General features: G+C 38.5%; 2 protein-coding genes across 2 annotated transcripts in view; one reads left to right on the top strand and one right to left on the bottom strand.

Annotated features, from left to right (window-relative positions):
- DOCK1 (dedicator of cytokinesis 1) overlaps positions 1 to 19,754 on the bottom strand; it is a 427,979-nt gene that overhangs the window by 252,548 nt on the left and 155,677 nt on the right. The gene's annotated exons all lie outside the window — the stretch shown is intronic.
- The window catches only part of INSYN2A (inhibitory synaptic factor 2A), a 66,418-nt gene that overhangs the window by 24,139 nt on the left and 22,525 nt on the right, over positions 1 to 19,754 (top strand). The window contains exons 3-4 of the mRNA XM_063131596.1: positions 354 to 1,557; positions 11,751 to 11,843. Of these exons, the coding sequence (XP_062987666.1) occupies positions 354 to 1,557; positions 11,751 to 11,843 (1,297 nt within the window). The remainder of the gene's footprint in view (positions 1 to 353; positions 1,558 to 11,750; positions 11,844 to 19,754) is intronic.

Below are 19,754 nucleotides of genomic sequence, written 5' to 3'. Positions count from 1 at the left end.
GACAATGAAGTTAAAGATATTAAAGGTACTTGGCCATATAAAGAGGTAAACACATACTAAGTTTTGTCATCATCCAGATTACATTGTTCATCCACATCCAGAACACAATTAAACAGGAATTACCAGATCCAAATTCAGCATTACCCATGAGATTACATTGGTTTTGCAGGAAATCAAAATAAATACTGCATATTATAATGTGGAGAAACCCCCAAAAGAAATCATGTAAGGCTCCCCCCCGAAATAGATAGGGGAGGCATAAACTTTTTTCCTTTTGTTTTAAAGTTTCAGATTTAAAGCACATATAGACATAGCGTAATAAAATTCTTCCTAAACGCTGTTTTTGAATACAGGAACCATGGGGAGTAAGGAACCCAGCAAATGCTTGCTTACAGCCTCTGAAAGCGAAGTTGATCCAGCAACATCACTTGCCTTAGAGATGAAATACGCACTGGATCCCAACCGGCAGATCAAGAAAAGAAACAAAGCCCTGCAGGTGAGATTCAAAGACATCTGTGAGGCTCAGAATGAGCAGAGGGACAAACAGCTCTCTACCTTACAGCAAACTGACAAAAAGGAAGCAAAGCCCATCTCTTACAGAGCAGCTTACCGGAAATATATGACAGTGCCTGCCCGGAGATCAATCCCTAATGTTACTAAAAGTACAGGAGTTCAGACTTCACCTGAACTTAAAAAGTGTTACCAGACATTCCCTTTGGACCGGAAAAAGGGAAGTATCATCAAAAGCATAGCTTCTGTTGACACTTTTCCAAGTCAAAACAATGGATTCCTAATAGATGTTAAAGATAAAGATGGCAAAATCTCAGGGGAGGTTGCTCAGTGTAGCAAGAAAGTCACGGGATTTGTGACAGCTGAGTTTATTTCACATACTAATGAACGCATGAATTTAATAGAGCAGCCTTCTAGTGACAACTGTTCGGAGACATGTAGAAGCACTGATTTGCACAGCTGTACTAAAGAACCTCCTTCTCTTCAAAACTCAGCAGCTTCTGTTTTAGAAGAGCCTGGTTACCAGCTGCATGACAAAGCAAAATACCATCCTGGGCCGTTGGGGAACGAGGAGGCTAATCCATCTACTCATGGGAAAGTGTTCAAGACAGAAGTAGCTTCTGTCTACTTGCCTGCATCCAGTTCACACGTCTCACAGACTGACCTGCAAAATTCTGCAGCAGCAGGGAATGACTGGTCTCTGTGTCCAACCGAGGAGGACAAAAAAAGAACAGTGCATCTTAATGGTCTGCAATCACAAGCCGTAAGTGCAGCTCAGGCCTGTCCGACGCAGGCACAGTGCCAATCAACCGAATGTAATGAACAGACCCTTCAGATACATGTTTCACCTATGGAAGGAAAACAGCCTTGTCAGACAGCAGTTGCTGTGAGTGAAGGATGTCAACAAATTGTGCCTCACACAGAAGTGGTAGACTTGAAAGCACAGCTACAGATGATGGAGAACTTGATCAGCTCAAGTCAGGAAACCATAAAGGTCTTGTTGGGTGTTATTCAGGAGCTGGAAAAAGGAGAAGCTCACAGAGAAGGGTAAGCTGTTTTTAGAATCTGCCTTAATATGTATGATCCTTGTATTTGCTTAAGTAGTTTGCATGAATTCTGCTAAGTAAATTTGTGATAACTGCTATAAAAGTATATTCAGCTGCAGCTGCATCATCTTGCTATATTAATTTTGATTTGTTAATGAAATAATTATACTTGATTTAACATACCTGCAATACATAATTCACTGTCTAGCTGGACAATGATATGCTAATGCTGCAAACGACCTTCAGTCGATTTCATTTGTTTCTAATGTACATATAATAAATTTGCTTTTAAGTACTATTGTGATCCTAAAATAAGCATGCCTTTGATTAAAACCTAATTGCTGCCACAGAATAGTTAAATTAAAATATCATATTTCTATGCTTTTGTTTCAAAAGGTCATTTGAAAGCTAGTAATGTCAATTCCATTTAGTTTCCCAAGAAATATTTTTTTAGTTCTGCTAGGTAATAAGAAAGCATTCAACAGAATGCTGAAACCATCCGAAATATACAGCAGTGTCATTGGAAAGAAATGGAATGCAGAACGTATTTTATTTCAAACATTTACACTTGTTGTCCTGCTTTTGTTCTGTAATTTTCTATAAAAGTGTTACTCAGATCTACTTGTACAAGCATAGCTATTTACTCAGGCTCAGCTAATTAAGTCTTTATCTGATAATTGCAACTTTTGTGCTTTTGACATCTCTTATGCATTCTCCTCCTTCACCCCTTTGAAGATATATTATCTTCATTTGCTAGTTAATTCAGCGGTTGCTTTCTAGCATATATACACATTTCAAATTAATGATTGTATGTTTCAAACACCTCTATACTTTCTAACTGCTTTGTATAGTCCTCATTTCCTCCACTCCAGTAAACATCTCCCTTTGACTCCTTACATTGCTCTAAAATTATCAATACGTACTTGCTTTGGTTTTGGCTTGCTCTAAGTAAGCAACTGAATAGGAGGTACATCAAGTACACAATCGTTCATAAAAATGGAAACAGTTTGTTCCCTGGAATAAATTCATTACGATTTTAAGAAGATAGCCCAAAAGCTTTACAGCATTTATTTAAATCCTGCCATATCCCCTGGGCTCAGGTCAGGTTTCATAATTTTCAATAAAGCAATAATAATTTCAACTGTTTATAGTGGTTTAAATGTGAGCATTCTTTACAAATCAAACAATAATTTATGCCTTTAACTGGTGATGCTAAATTTCTCAGTATAATTATCCGTACCTGCATGTCTACAATAGGAGAGACATTATCAAAGATGTATTGCCTGGAATAATCTAAAAGTATTTTCCTTGGTATCATTAAAATCAACATAGAATTTAAAAACTACTTAGGCTACAATTCTGTACTCGCTTACCTGGGAGCAAGCCCCATTGAACTCACTGAGAATTACTTCTCAGTAGACATATATAGGATTGGGCTGTGTAAATTTCTAAATATCATGCCTAAAGATCGTTATTACAAAATGTGCTTTTGGAGTTTGGAATATTTTATAATAGAAGCCTAATTGGTTGAACAAACAAATTAAGAACTCCAGTTCATTTAATTTCAAACTTCAGCTTTCAAATAATGAATGCATTTCTCTCTCATATCTGGTCACTCTTATGATCAGTATATTTTCAAGTTACTTTGAAACTCATCTATTCAGTGATGCAACAGAAGATCACTTAAATTTAATTGATAATACATGGGTATGGTGTAAATGATGAGAGTTACTAAAGTGTAAGTCTCGAAGTAGGAGTGGGCAACTTGTGGCCCTCTACACGCTTTAACCTACAACATCCCTCACCATTGGCTATACTGGCAAGGGTTGATGGGAGTCATAGGCCAAAACATGTGGAGGGTTTTATATTGCCACTGATCTCTTCATATTGCTTACCTTATAGATCATATTCTACCTGCCTGAAGTATTCTGTGAAAGTTTAAAACTATCTGTGCATTTGCTTCTGTCACCTGATCTCATCATTACAAACACATAACAATTAAAAATACACATTTTAAAATAAAACCTACTCTAAAGGCAGCAATCAAATTATAAACCACTTTAAAACAGCATAAATACTGCATTTATAGCCTGTCAAAATGGAAGTATTTTCCGTTTCTATCTAAAAGACAGCAACGTTGGAACTTGATGAACTTCTATCAGGATGGTGTTCCAGAGCTGTGGCACCATTACTGAGAAGGCCCTGTTTCTCATGTTCAGTCACAACGGTCTGAGATCTTGGCACAGGTAGATCTTAAAGCAGTCTTTTGAGTTCCAAGGCCATTTAGAGATTTCAAGGCTAAAACTAGCGCCTTCTTTTGATCCCAGAAATAAATATCAATGGATTTGAAACAAGATTGGAGTAATATATTTTGATTGTCAGTTGCTACACAAAAGTCTGGTCAAAACATTTTGAACCTACAGAAGTTTCCAAGCACTTTTTAAAGGCATTAGTTCAGTAGAAAACATTACAGTTATCCAGTCTGAAAGTAACAGTGCCATCCAAAGCATGTCTATTCAGAAGAAATTGTGTATAGGATTGCAGGTTAAAACATGGATAATTGATGTTGTCTGCCTTCTCTAAGAGATATGCAGATATTAACATGACATAGACAAAAAAGAGCTGTCACCGCTAGACATAGTGGGTAGTTGCTTTAAAAATGAAAATGAAATTCAGAAATAAAATGTACACATTTCCTTGGGGGTGGGGGAGCGATATTGTATGTTCTCTGAAAGGTGAATAATGCTTAAGGCGTACAATGGTTAAAATGGTTAAAACTTCCTTTCTAGGATAGAAATGAGTTTTGAGCAGACTCTTTTTTTCAGGAAATAGCCAAGACAGGTCTGATTCATCTTAAATATTAATGCAGGAATTCAAGGTGGTAAATGCAACAATATAACAGAACAAGGACACTATTTTCCAAATGGAGAAGTAATTAAAAAGTTACGGCTCCCTCTAGCATTTTATATTGATGAAAAAAATAGGGGGGAAATGCAAAGACTACCACAACATTACATAAAATTAACAATATTTGCGAAAGATATTTTTACCACTGTTTCTCTTATAGGGAACAACATATGTAAGGTGCTACTGCCAATCCAGCCTAAAATAAATGTATGTTCTCTAAACATACATTCCTTTTCATGTGGTGACTTTGTCTTCATACAAAATGCTACTTTCTCCCTCCTTACCTGTCCTGCTATAAAAGTTGTTAATTCTTAGGAGTTCAAATCTGAGTCAGAATTGAGTGGGCTGAATTCTAGTAAGCAGAGATCCTCATCAAACCACAATGGAGTTGTGATTTTCACTGCCTTCATTTGGCAAGCTCAGAAAGAGCCACACCTGTTGTAAATAGGTTTTCTATGGGAAGTTTTAAAAGTAGGTGGGGGATACCCTACTATAGTCTGATACCACTGTTGAATTAGTGTCCCAGTTCACAGATCGTTCAAGGCTGTTCATGTGTGAATATGGGCCAAACTGCATGCTACTTTAATAATGCAGTTATTTCCATGAGAGCAGAGTTGTTTTCAATGGGACATTTGGGGGGGGGCAATACAAATTGCATGTGTGATCCAGAACAGAACTGAAGTAATGGGCAAAGAGTTAAAGCCCCTTCCCCCTTATACTACGGTCTCAAACTGGATTCAGCCTCTCTACTAAAAGGCAGAACTTCATCGTTTGGCCCTTTGAGCAATGTTTTCTTTACAATTGCCTATGGAATAGATGGCTGATGCAGGTGTGGATGGGGCTCAGAGGGCACAGAATAGAGATCACCAAGGTAGATCAGGAACATAGACAAACAACAGCACTAGCCAAACTGAAAGAGACAAACAGAAAGATCTGCAGTTATTAAATCAGTAATTATGTGATTATTGTCAAGGGTTCACAAAAGTGCTCAGCAGCTCACCTCTAGTTCACATCTCTTTTAGCTTGGCGAGAGTGTAGCATCAGGGAGAGTTCCTGTCCTCCTCTTGAGCGTAGAGAACAGGAAGAGCCTTACTCCACACATGTTGACTTTAGAAGAACTTAGAAAGCACCAAGACTCAAAGTCAGTAGAAAGGGAGGGGAAGTCCCTGCTGGGTTTGAGAGAAGGGTAGGGGTCTTATTAATGCTCTACTGAGCCTTGGAAGCACATAGTCACTGCTCTCTGAGTGTTTCTGAGACTCAGCACAACAGGAATGAACCCCCTTCACCTTCCCAACTTAAAGCTAGGAAGGAAGACAGGCAGTCATGCTGAGGCTGATGCATAACATCAAACAATCACTGTTTGACCAGCCAAAAGATGTAGATCCCTGGATATTGTGACTAAAATGGTAGAGAATGCATCTTAGAGTGACTTTGTGGGATTACTCCTTTTTAACACATTGAGACATTTACAGTGCACCCCTATACATGTTTATTTATTTATTTCATTTATATACCGCCCCATAGCCGAAGCTCTCTGGACGGTTTACAAAAGTTAAAAACAATGAACATTAAAAACGGATATACAAAATTTTAAACTACAAAAAGTATAAAAAACAACAATATCCATTTAAAACAACTACGTCTACTCAGACATAAGTCCCACTAAATTCAATTAGCCTTATTCTAAGGTGAGTCTGTATAGAACTGTGTCCTTAATGAACATCAGGACCATTTTCCAGTTAAGAGTTATTTAATGGAGTGTCATATATATGGTACAGTAAGGACATGTGGGCTAAGGTGGATTCTACCATCTCTAAACTGTCTTTCAAAGATGATACAAGTTGTTGTTTATTCGTTCAGTCGCTTCTGACTCTTCGTGACTAACAAAGGAATTATTCTACATATTCTTCATACATACCCTCTGGGGTGGGGGTGGGGGTTAGATTATTTGTATTTTGTGTTGTTGTTTTTCTTTCACATACACTTCTATATATACACAGACACAAAGAGAGGGATGGAGGGAGGATGAGATTATTTGTATTTTGAGTTAATAGGCTGTAATGAGGAAAGGGTTTTCTGAGTACATTTTCCTCATAAGAAGAGTTTCTAAGGTAGAACCTCTTTTATATAAGGGGAAAGAGCAAGATTTTAAACAACTGAGTGGTAGAATCCAACAAGTAGTATGCTTGCAATCAGCAAACGTGAGCACTACTTTTCAGATTTGTTTCTTGACAGCTTATTTTCTCAGTTATGGTGGATAAGCTTCCTAGAAAGACAGCTTGCCAACAATGCAAACACTGAACGAGAGCATACCCAGGCAAAAATAGCACCATTAACCTAAGGCTGGCATGAACCAAAAACGCCTAAACTCAGTACATGACACAAAGATACAGATGGGGGTGGGGGTGAAATTGAGATTTATGTGGAAACAAGTGACAACAGCAAAAGGCTAAACCAATAAAAATATTACTAACTATTTTGTGGAAATATATATAAGCTCAGGTCCCTCGTTATGTTGCACTCTAAAGTATTGACCAAACCATCAAACTAACTTTTCATTCAATTCTGTGTCTTCCCTTTACTCCCACACTGTCCCCCCAGAATCTTCTTGACTTCTTTAAGGGCCAAACTACGCACTGCTTTAAAGATATAGCTTTTTTCTTTTTTTTACTCCGAAGAAAGTGCAAATCATCATCATCATCATCATCATCATCATCATCATCATCATTTATTTATTTATTTTATTTATTTATCATACTTATACCCCGCTCCTCAGCCAAAAAAGGCTCTCGGAGCGGCTTACACTTAGCAAAAAAGACAGACCCTGCCCTCAGGCTTACAATCTAATAAAGACATGACACACAAGGAAAAGGAGTCAAGGAGGGAGGGAGGGAGGGATCATCATCATCATCATCATCTAAATTGGGATCCTAGGATGGCAGGGGAGATAAGTCTTAAATTCCCATGTGGTGCTAATCTGGATTAACCCCCCCCCTTTCCATCCCCCAGGCCTAGTATGTATATAAAATGGGGTTTTTTGGCAATTAAGTTTAACCTATTGAAAGCCAAATTCAGTTTAGGGCCACAGTGCAGACTGGGACCTTACACTAGGGTCCCAGTCTGGATTGGTTCCCCTGAATTTATTTTACAGTAAAAAAGAAAAATATGTACTTGCTAGCTATGTATTTAAAATAACGTGTAGTTTGGGAACAAAGTTGCTGGATTTGAAATCAGCAGCACCATATGAAAGCCATTGTGGTGTAATGGTTAGAGTGTTGAACTGGGAGTCTCCACTCGGCCATGGAAGCTCAATGGGTGACTCTGGGCCAGCCACAGACTCTCAGACCAACCTACCTCACAGGATTGTTGTTATGAGGATAAAATGGGGAAGAGGAGGATTATGTATGCCACCTTGGGTTCCTTGAAGGAAAAAAGGTGGGATATAAATGTAATAAATAAATATTAGGGATCCATTTAGATATCATAGCTAGATACAACCTCTTGTACTCAAATGGTCTAAGGAATTATCAGAGATGATAGTCCATACCTATACATGTGCTATCATCTGGATACTTCTATCTAGAAAATGAATTCTTACAGTTGCCTATTGCCAGAACAAACCAAAACAGCAAGTTTTAGAAGATACATTTGATATTAAAAGCAACCCTTGCTGGTAAATTAGAAATTCAGGAATTGGTTTCAGTTGGGTCAAGGCAACAGAGAAACCTGGATAACACCTTCAGCCTATCCCTTTACACAATATAGCGTGAGATAGCACCATTATGATGCACACCATTCTTATAAAGTTGTGCCACTATTGTGGGGCCATGGGAGCCTATGCTCCCATTATGTACCTGTGCAACAAGCAGCGGGGTTATGAAGGGCCGATCTATATAATATGGGCTTCACCATACTGTGGTTACACAGAGCTTTCTAATGGCAGCCTCCAGCACCTTTAGCAGTCTGTAGCAGCCAATGAGATCAGTGTAGTGAGAGTTCACATTCATCATGCTTACATGTCCTTATGCTTGAGATATGATCTCAAAGGATGAAAGGCTGGCAAAATACACCAATATGGGCACTTTAAAAAAAAACAAAAAACATAAATTTTCCTGCTATCGAAACATAGGGAATTGAAGCAATGGCAATTATTGGAGAAGGCAGAGAGGTACCAAAAAGCTAGCACAAAAAATGTTTGCTGACTGCAAATCTTGTAGATCAACACTAAGCATATTTGCTGTATGGCAGACTGCAGTGTTGAGCACAAAATTATTATTCTGCCCCAAATGAGCACACATCGGTCTATAAAATGTCATAAATGCATAAATTTTATACATTGCTGTTTTATCATCATCTAATACAAAGGTGGAAAGGGGCTTCTGGCTTTTGAGAATAGTAGACTGCCAACAATTTTTTTTCAAATTTGGTATATGAACGGTACATATTTGATGCCTATCACACAGGACAATCTTTCTTTCTTCCAAAACTAAACAAATTTCATGGGTCTTTTAGATTACAAGGCAACCAAAGCACAGCAATCCGCATAACTGATCCAGTTCATAAGTGCATTAATGAAACTGGGAGATGAATGCTTATTGAACTTTGTTTCACAAAATCCACTGGAGGCTTTGAATGATGCTGATTCTGTCTATGCTTATAACAGCTATATCAGCATGCTAGGGTTACTGAAATGATTATCTAGATGTCTGTTCACTTTGGGGAATGTCAGTTATGCATTCTCTGTTTGATGAATGATGAAATAGTAACAGCCTGCTATACTGACTACGCTGAAAATGTATTGGAGAACAAATGCAGAAGAGAGGGACAGCATTTTTTTTTCAGTTGGTAGGCACAGATTACACATCCAGAATAGATTTTCTCTGACCCCACAAGATTGTTAATCAGAATAAATTCAAACATCTCTTTCACTTGGAGACTATTTGAATTCCCATGTACTTTTCAAAGACTACTGAAACTGGAATTTGAGGAAATATTTCTGATCACAGGGAACACAAATTGTTTATGAATAGAAAGTAACAGGATTTTAACATTAAAACACACACACAAGAAAGCAGGAACCCCTTTTGTTAATATACAGGATTTGTATCAAAGATGTAGTCTGTATTTCCAAACAATGGAACAGAGAAAGTAATAATTGCCTTTATAACACACACAGTCACAGCAAAAATGCTTCACTGGAATGAGAAGTCAATTTCAATACTTAGTAACAGGAATTGTTTGTTTAGATTGCATGATTGGTTTGAAATGCATTAATCTTAAAATTAAGCAAATTCTCATGACTTTTTTGTATGTGAACAATGTTAGGAAGATAACATTAAACTAATTTGTAGCAGATCACTCTTAGGATATCTGGGTATGTCATCAAGACTCTAAACTAAGGTTGACTTCTAATTTGTTAAATCAGGCAGTCAGTGAAGTTTAAAGAAGCCTTTGAAGTTTAGAAGCTCTTCACAAACTTCACATTCACTTTTGGGTAAATAAACAGGCAATAATACTATAGTAATATGTACCAGTGCTATTGAGGATGTATAAGTGACACCTGCAACAAAATTTTGCAATAGGACTGCTTCCATTCAGTGTTCTAGTCAATCAATTAAGTCTTCTTCAAGGATGCTCCATTTAATTCCCTCTAGCCCTCAGTTTTCCATCCCCACCCCTCCAATAGACAGACACTATTCTGTGCCAATGAGAATGCCCATCCCTTATTGAGCTAGATTAGGGGGAGGGGGAACACCCCCTTAGGTTGTTCCCCCCAAAAAACAATTTTTTGTTCTTTTGCAAAATTTGGAGTTTCTCCAAGCATGCTAATATCTCCCAATTATTTGTGGGTGGTAACGTTTTGGCTACATGAGAAAAAGCACTCAGATCGTATACATATGATAGCTACTTGGGGCAAAAAGGTTATTCAGGGTAATCACCTGAATCAGGCCCTACTTCTATCACCACCAGAGGTTTTTGATAATGAAAATGCTTCAGCTTTGTATAAATTAAAGCTTCTTAGAAATTATAAGCTATATGAAAACAAACTGTCTGAATGTGTTCTCCATTTCAAAGTATCGAACATGTGTGTGTGTGTGTGTGTGTGTGTGTGTTTAAGGTTCATTTAACTGCAGGAAAAAGAATTAGAAGCTATCCCTTAGCATTAAGGATGGTGATTTAAAAAGAACCCTAAAGCTAAAAAAAAGATCCGCAGCGTCAAGAGCACCATATCCACAATGAAGGCTCAGTCTGATGTAGGACAGACCACATCCACTGAAAAAGTGGCTTACCATTATTATTATTATTATTATTATTATTTATTTATATAGCACCATCAATGTACATGGTGCTGTACAGAGTAAAACAGTAAATAGCAAGACCCTGCTGCATAGGCTTACATTCTAATAAAACCATAATAAAACAATAAGGAGGGGAAGAGAAAGCAAACAGGCACAGGGTAGGGTAAACAGGCACTGGGTAGGGTAAAACTAACAGTATAAAGTCAGAACAAAATCAAGTTTTAAAAGCTTTAGGAAAAAAAAGTTTTTAGCTGAGCTTTAAAAGCTGCGGTTGAACTTGTAGTAATGGTAAAAGAACAGGGAAGATTTGCTCATGTGCATATACCCTCCTGCATGTGAAAATACTATTTAAACTAGCTAGTGACAATCCTAGTTCTAAATGCATAGCCAAGGTTGTATGTCTCTGCATCATTCAACAAGTAACAGGCCCTCGAAGTTTAAACTTAACCCAGGGAAAACTGGAGAGGCTAGATGGAAAACTGGAGTAATTAGACCCCCAAAAGGAACTAGTTTCAGGTTTAGGCCTATTTCCTGAATTCATATTACATCTTGGTTGCCAATGGTCCAGTACTAAGTTGAGGACAAAGAGATAAGTCTTCGCTACACCTCTTCATTGGGGATGGGAGGTAGTTTAAACCACCAACATGTAATCCTGCAGATAAACTCAGTGGGATGTTCTTTCAACTCAACTGTTATACAGCATGCATAGGCTGTCTTTTCATGCACTTTTCTCCACAAACTTTATACCTCCTATATGAACAGCTGGTAACCACTACAATTGAACTATCAGCTGTTAGTACTTTTGTCCAAAATAGTGTTTCTCCTGTGCAGAAAAAAATATGTATGACAAAATATCTGTGAAAAACATTACGTGGGTCTGCAAAAATTAGATTGCTGCTCACTCCTGTCCAGTTTTTTTCCTTGCAAAATCCACATGGATTTTGAATCCTATTCCCTACATAATTTTTTCACATGTATTCTTTCACAGATATTGTTCCATGGGGAAAAACCTTATGTCGAAATCGGACCTTGACTATGTAATGAAAGCTTCTTCTCATTTGTTGAGACTTGACCCATTAAAGTAAGTCTTCTACTATTAGTGCGGATGGACTGTTATAAATCAGTTATAAATTATTTTAGCCTAGTTTAGGTACAAGGGACAATAAGAAAAAAATCTATGACTTTATCATCGATCCAGTAATGAAATAAAGAAAAATTAGAAACGCAATCATTTTTAGGAAATTCTAGAAAACTAGAGAGAGTGCTGTACAAAATCCAACTACAAATTAGGGCCCCACTTTACCAGAACCCGCTGGGAAATTGCACACTAGGTCACCAAACTCAACCATGGTTCCTTCCAGTGCACACGCCCTCCCACTCCCATCCACACCATGGTTAGGCTCAACCAGAGGGTTTTATGCCCTAGCATGCAGTGATGTAATGATAGACCATGTACAAAGATCTAGATGCTTCCATAAAAATTGAATGCTGCTCTAGGCAACTTAACAAAAGCAGGAGAGCACAATTCAGACACTAAAGGATCCCACTGTACATGGTGTAAGATAACCTTGGATGTCCTAAACATGCACCCATAAGCTCATACATAATATGGATTAATCACTCCTCACTGTTCCTCCAAATACCTTCTTGGTAGTGATAGGAGGACCCAATTTCTACTATGCAGATATTGCCATGTGCTCTGGACAGACATGTTATGAAGAACAACCTGACAAATCCAGATAAGCTGACCCTGGCACTTCATCTGCCAGAATTCATACCACACAAAGAATTTTTCTGCAAATCCACTCCCACAATTCCAGGGGTTATATTACTCCATGGAATTCAGGGAATATTGGGCTAAGAATTTGAAGAGCAAAAATAAAGTCACTTTAGTGCATATTCATGCAAGCGAAACTGGGATTTTTATGACAGCTTCAAAAATTATGTAAGCATGTTTGAGTATTCTACTCCAACAGCAAATAACTGAATGAACCTAGGCTTTATTATATTTATCTTTGCTTTGGCCTTCACATGCCTTTATGTTTGGTTAAATCAACATACTGACACAGAGCATACTACTCTAGCATACTGACGTCTACATTTCTTTCCCTGCAAAGTAGCCCAGCTATAATTCTGGGGAAGCACTTTTTATAGATCTTCCTTGAATGCAGATGTGCTAAAATGGCTTGGAGGCTGCAACAATTCACTGTTCTACAGTAAATACTGCAAATCTATTTCGACATCTCCTCCTTGTCGAGACAAAAATAATTCTCTAGAAGCTAGTATTACACTCACTTTTGCCTGCAGTGGCCACTGCCTTGAATGTTCTTTCAGTTGTGCTGCCCTTTTCACTGTCATCACAAACTTCTATCGAAGAGGTCTTAATATTTCTCATTTTCTACAATATTGCCCATGGTAGTAGCAGCAGCAGCAGTTCTCTTTTAATTTCCCAGTTACCCTCAAAAGAAAATTCATTTTTCTTTTACAAAAATCTATTTTCCCATCAAATATGCTTCTCACTCTCATCCAATCCTGATTTTATTTATTAGCCTCATGTTTTGAAAAATTGTTCTCTCCGCAGAAATAAATCTTAACTTGAATGTTTCATAAGGCTTAATAAGCAGTTGGTTTTAAACCACAGAATTTGTGGTTTCTTTCACTCTCAAAGCAAAACCCAGTGTTCTGTATCCCAGTGATGCAATATTTATTTCTCAGCCTTCAAAGAACACAGCTTAGTAAGGAGTGAATCACACAAATAGATACATGCATGTACGCAACCGAGAGCATGAACATGCACACATTCCATTGTCATGCCATACTGCTCCTGCACATGAAAGCCCATAATCCAGAGTAACATGTGACAAGCAGAGAAGAGGTGCTTTATGCCACAGATGCTTACGCAATTCAAGAGTTATTACAATAAAGCATTGCTAAAACAAGCCAAACTACCTACTACAGGAAAGCACCTACAGGGTCACTAGCCAGTCTAGCATAAGTAACATATTTTAGAAATCCAAATAGGGAATTAAGATAAGCCTGAGAGTGAAGAAGATCCCACTGAATCTCTTCCCAATGAGAAGAGGAAGCATCTCTTTCTTCCATACTTCCAGTGGCTGATATTGCAGAACATGTCAAACTGTATGACTAAAAACCAGACAAACTTAAGGGTATCCTGAAACTAGTTAATTAAACTAAATATTAATGTTTTTCCTTTAGCCCGGACTAGGAACTCTGTATGTTCACTTTAGAGAACATGGATATTATACCTTCTTAGTTGTTTTATATTGTTTTTAATGAAATTGTAATTTTAAATGTAATTGCAACCCTGAGTGGTTGTGTTTGCATCAGAAAGACAGGATATACAAGTGTAAATGAGTTAAGTAATAAGTAAATGTTTATACAGTTTTTTCCAGGATGGTGTCATACCAATTACAATAACTGTAGCATATAAGCCCTAATTCTGCATATCAGTGGAAAATTTACACGCCAAAGGTTACATGGATCAAAGTTGACGTTGGCCCCTTTTGTGTGTAGACTTGCTACTTTTAAAATGAACTCACAGTATCTGAACAGTAGAGTATAATAAAGTCTTGAAACAACTTGGGTCAAGCAGACATTTTTGGAATATAGCTTTGATAAGGGACCACTGTTCCTATTACTCCTAAGTTTTATCTATTCAACTGCGCACTGATACCAGGTAGCAACCACTTTTGACCTATGTCTTGACTACAGCCAACAAACAGATTCCTTAATCTTTTTTATACGCCTGTTATTTGGGGATGACAAGCCAGAAAAACATTGTGTCTGCCAAGCTAAGATAAATACCCTTGGAAAAAGTGCCATTACAATCAAAGAAATTACAGCTGATCATATACATGATTATACATTTCACACATCATATTTGATTGCACAACCAAGGGAGACCCATAGTGTACAGTTCAGCACTTGCTTGGCATGTAGAAGGTCTCAGGCACAATCCCTGACATCTCCAGTTAAAGCATCTCAAATAGTAGGGGTGAGAAGAATCTGAGACCATGGAGATCCACTACCAGCAAAAGCAGTCAAAATTGTTCCAACATCTTGACTTGGGTTAAGACAACTTTACATGTTTGAAACCAGGGAATGCAGAGATTTCTGAATGGGCAAAAATGCATTGTCTGGATTACCCCTAACATTCTATAATTCTATTTGGATGGTACTACTTGCCCGTACTGGGTGTAAAATTTGTCATTATTTGTGGCATGCACTGGCTACAGTGTTGGCCTTGTGTAGGAAAACCAATTCTTAATATCTGTCCAGTTATGAAGTACAGTGGGTGACCTTGGTGAAGTCAGTCTCTCTCAGCTGACCAACGTCAGGGAGTTTATTGTGAGACTAAACTGAAGCTCTGAAAGCCTAGGAAAAGACAGGTTAGAAATGTATCAAGTAAATATTGTATGGTTGGCCAGCTCTGTGTATTGTACCCACTGGGTAGATGTGGGCTCTCTTTTTATTTGATGGCATGTAACAAACGGATAATCATTTTTTAAAAAATCTGACTTGCATCTCGGAAAAAGAATCTCTGGGTTAGAAGCTAGAGAACAGCTGTGTGAAAATTGACTTGATATAAGGGAGCCATTACTCAACACCCCCACTGACCTATGGGTTCTACATAGATTTGATTTTCAGAAGTCTTCATGATTGTTCTTCAGCATTGTTAATTTCTGCGTGACCTACTCTGATGAATGCATTCGTAATTAGTTAGGGAAGAGATTTTACAAAATGGGTCAGGTTGGTTTTCAACAATACACTAGTAAGAGAAGCTTTAATGATGAGACTCTCAAAGAGAATAACACTTATGAAGTGAACGCTCAGTCTTTTATTTTAAATTGCCAAAGCAATTCTCTAATTATGGCTTAAGGAGATAAATAAGAAAAGTTGTGCAGGCTTTCTAGAGATTGAGAGAGTGTGTGTATTTTGAAGTCTTAGGTAACCATGTATACAGGGTCAGCAGAGAACTTAATGGAGAATAAAGTACATTCTGGGCAAGCATTGTAAAATATTGATCTATTTACCTTCACCAGCTTTTGGTAGACATTATCAGGGATTATATTCATTCACTGGAACTTCGCTTTTTTCTAAAGGCCTTTAACTATGTTATCTGATACCCATGGGATTTTAGTTTGGAAGTGGGCTACCTCCCTACTCCCACTATTCCTACTATAGGAAGCGTGAATGGGTTATTTCTACATATTGCCAGCTTGCCCCTGAACTGTACACTAGTAAGAGAAGTAGGGTCTCCTGGTTCAGTTGTTCATTCCCCCCACCCCACCCCCACGATGGGAAGAGTTGAGGAAAGCAGACTGGGGCCCGTTCTTCCTTTATCTCTTAGTAACAATTTAGGGAGATGGGGAATAATGTCTGAATAGTCCTTTAGTGGTTATATTAGAAAAGTGCTGCTACAAGGGGTTGATCTACACCAAGCAGGATATAACACTTTTAAAACTGTATGAAAACTGTATATGTAATGTGTCCTGGGCCTGAACAGCTGTCATAACCATTATAAACCGTTATAAGCAGTAGTGTAGATCCTGCCAAGATGAGACCAAATACTAATTGATATTTGTTTGATCTTTTGTATTTTGACCCGTAGTTTTCAGTGAGGTGTGGCTAGTATTACTTCAATGAACAATCAGACAATTTATCACCAAGATGTCTGTCTTTATAGATTCTGATAATGTGATTTTTCTGGGGTGTTCAAAGAATAGCATCCATTCCACCTCTTTAAAGGTTTGTCTGCTCAATCAGTCCAGTGTTGTGAAAGGTGGCTCATACCAGTATTTTCTAGGTTAGGTGTAGGTAACACACAGCCCTGAAATTCATTTTTTAATTCTAAAAAAAAATATGGCTACAGATTAATAAAAGGGTCAAAATTAGTTTGTTTGCAGCTTGTAATTACCTACAGAGCACCAGAAGGGTCAATATATTTACCTACTGGGTACTCAGTAGCTACTATGGGTACCATTTATTTTATGTCATTTATTACTATTATTATTATTATTATGATGATGATGATGATGATGATGATGATGGCACTAGTGGGAAGACAAAAATGGTCCCCAGACCCTCCACCCTTGTTCTAGGCCATGAGTAGACAACCTGGTGCTGTCCAAATGTTTTGGGCCAGAATTTCCATAACCCCCAGCCAGCATGGCCAAAACCAGGTTCCCTGCCCCTGTCTTAGGTAGACTTGAAGAGGAATGGTAAGCCCTTAAACCAAAGAGGTTATTGTAATGACAGTGTGATGTACTTCTTTGAAGGTCACCCCTGTGTACAGTCAACTGTAATAGCCACAAATGTAGTGCTCCCATGGCCTTTGATAGGAAAGTCATCAACAAATGAAATTGCTGAGCAATTTGATTCTGGAAAGCCAGAAATAGTCGATGCATGTATATAGAAAAATAGCCCTGAGAGTGCAAGAGGCACTGGAAAGAAATTGGCATTGGTGACCATCAGCAAATAACCTTAAAACTTTCCATATGGAAATGTTTCCTCATTCTACAATTCAGCCACTCTGGACCTAAGGCTTTGTGCAGTTCCCATTTTTCTTCTTTAGTGGGTATACTTTTTCCCTTTGCATCACTTAAAGGAAGAGATTGAACCTCGATCTCCTGGCAATCAAGCAGTGAACCCATCCCACAAAATGCAAGCCGTGCCTGTCCCCCTTCTACATCTGGTAGCGCCAAGGAACTCCCAGACATGTATGGAAGGTGCAGCAGGATTTTGCTCCTTTACAAAAGATTAAACCACATGAGCTATGCTGCCACACAGTATGCTTTCGACACCAGGTGATCACAGGCAAATTTATGAAGAAACTAAATGACACACAGGCCAGATCACTGCATCCCAATGAAGCTTTCTTCGTGGAACTAGAAAGGAAGAACTGCCAGTGAATTCAGGCCAGCTGGTCCTAGCCACACGATAGGCAGCTGAACCTCTGCATGGAGCCATAGCACTGAAGGAGAAGCCAGTTCCAGCTTCGAAGGGGAGTGCAGGTGTCACTTCATACACACCTTCTTGGCTGTAGCAAAAGATTCCCAGCCTAAGGCCACAGCTAAGATAGGGTTAAAAAAAAGCAACCTTGAATTTTACACACTGTTACTAGGCTCTGCTGAAACCTGCAGGGCTGGTGTAGGAGTCCTGCAAAAGCCTTGGTGTCAGCTGCAACAGGAAAAGCTATCTCATAGCTGAAGATGTCCTTAACGTAGTACCATTGCATAGGGTTGTAAGCCTCCGACCCTGGGAGGCTTACGACCATCCAATGCAGAGTGAGAGGAGCAAAGGAGGTGATCTTCACCCATTTTAGCTGAGGCATCAGGGAGGGGGAAGGAGGAAGCTGGGGAGGCCAGAGGTTTCCTCATAAGCTGGCCTCCCCAGTCCCCTCCCTTCCCCACTCATGAGAACTCCCCCTTACCTTCCATTTGAAGTTGCTTTTGTGACCTTGGAGAGGCAGCCAATATAATTTTCTCCACACCAGCTGCAAGGGAGAAGGGATGCGAGCTTGAACGCTGAAGTCAGAGCAGTGTCTCTGACCTCGGATCCAGGAATCTGAACTATCCTATGCATAGGATTGCTCTGTTATGTAGCCTCAGGAATCTTTTATTGTCACTAAATATGTGCCCACTTTTGATAAGGAAAACACTCTAGAATCAAGTAGGCTGAAATCTAAAACTGCTGTAAGTTCCCAGAATCTCAAAACATTTGCACATTGTAGTAACTGGCAGCTATTTCATTACAAAAAGAATTTGTGGTGTTAGCTGTATGGCACACTTTACGATTATGTAACTTTTCTCCCAAAGAGTGTCGGTGGCTATGCAAAGCCAGTGAAGTGAAAGGAGGTTGCAGATCAGCAATGCTTGATAGATTGCACCCACAGTTTACTCTATAGTGGTTGTTGTACCACAAGGGAGACGTGATGACCGATTCGCAAAAAGCAATATTCAAGTATGCAAAACTTGTATATAGAAAAAACTAAACTCAGCATTTAAGGGTTATTTTTGGCATCATTCCCCTGTAAATTTCCTTGTCCCTCTTCTTAGCGTTATATGTTTATTACTGCTGTTGGCTCTGGTTTCCTTTGCGTTGAATAATGAGGATTTGAAATGCATGTTCTTTATTTTGCTTACAGTACTGTAGTATACTTTATATGCCTCACACAAGAAAACCAACCGCATTCACATCTGAGAAACTTGCTTTCAGCTTTATATTGTTTGGGAAGGGTGGTGGTGGTGTGGTGATTTTTATTTTATTTTAATTATTATTTTTTTGGTTTGTTTTTGTTTTTTTAACACTGACACATACAAAATCTGAAATCTGTAAATATACTGAAACACCAATTAACAGAAGCTTTAACAGCCAAATTCACTGTGCCTACTGTGAACATAACCTAAATTCCAAACTCAGCCTTTTAGAAGTACACTATAAGCAGCCATTCAACTTAATCCAATGAACCCTTTCAGGCAGAAGGATTCTTGTGTGTGTGTGTGTGAGAGAGAGAGTGTTTGTGTGTGTGTGTGTGTGTGTGTGTGTGTGTGTGTGAGAGAGAGAGAGAGAGAGAGAGAGCGAGCGAGAGAGAGAGCGCAAGAGCACAGACTACTGGATTCACTTTAATCAATGGAAAGGTCTGTTTTGCATATGGATAGGAACGTAAAGGCAGAAGTTACTCCTCCACTGAATGGCACAGAAATACAGACATGCTCAGAAGTTCTGCATATGCATCACAGCAGAGCAGTTTTGTGTTATGTTTCAAAGTTACATACCCTGTTATCCATTTGAGGAAGAGCAATATGGTGAGAATTCCTTCAAAATATGTATTTTTTTTCTTAGTATAAGTGCATAGACGCTATTCTCACTAAAAACAGATTGTTATCTAAATGCTGCGTTCTGCATGTCTACCACAAACCAAATAAAACACGTGGTGTGATAGTTGTAATTGTACTTAAAATTCACTGTT

This window comes from Elgaria multicarinata, chromosome 8, assembly GCF_023053635.1.
Source record: "Elgaria multicarinata webbii isolate HBS135686 ecotype San Diego chromosome 8, rElgMul1.1.pri, whole genome shotgun sequence".
Classification (NCBI taxonomy): domain Eukaryota; kingdom Metazoa; phylum Chordata; class Lepidosauria; order Squamata; family Anguidae; genus Elgaria; species Elgaria multicarinata.
The sequence above is the reverse complement of the archived record's forward strand: the minus strand, read 5'-3'. Positions and strand labels throughout refer to the sequence as shown.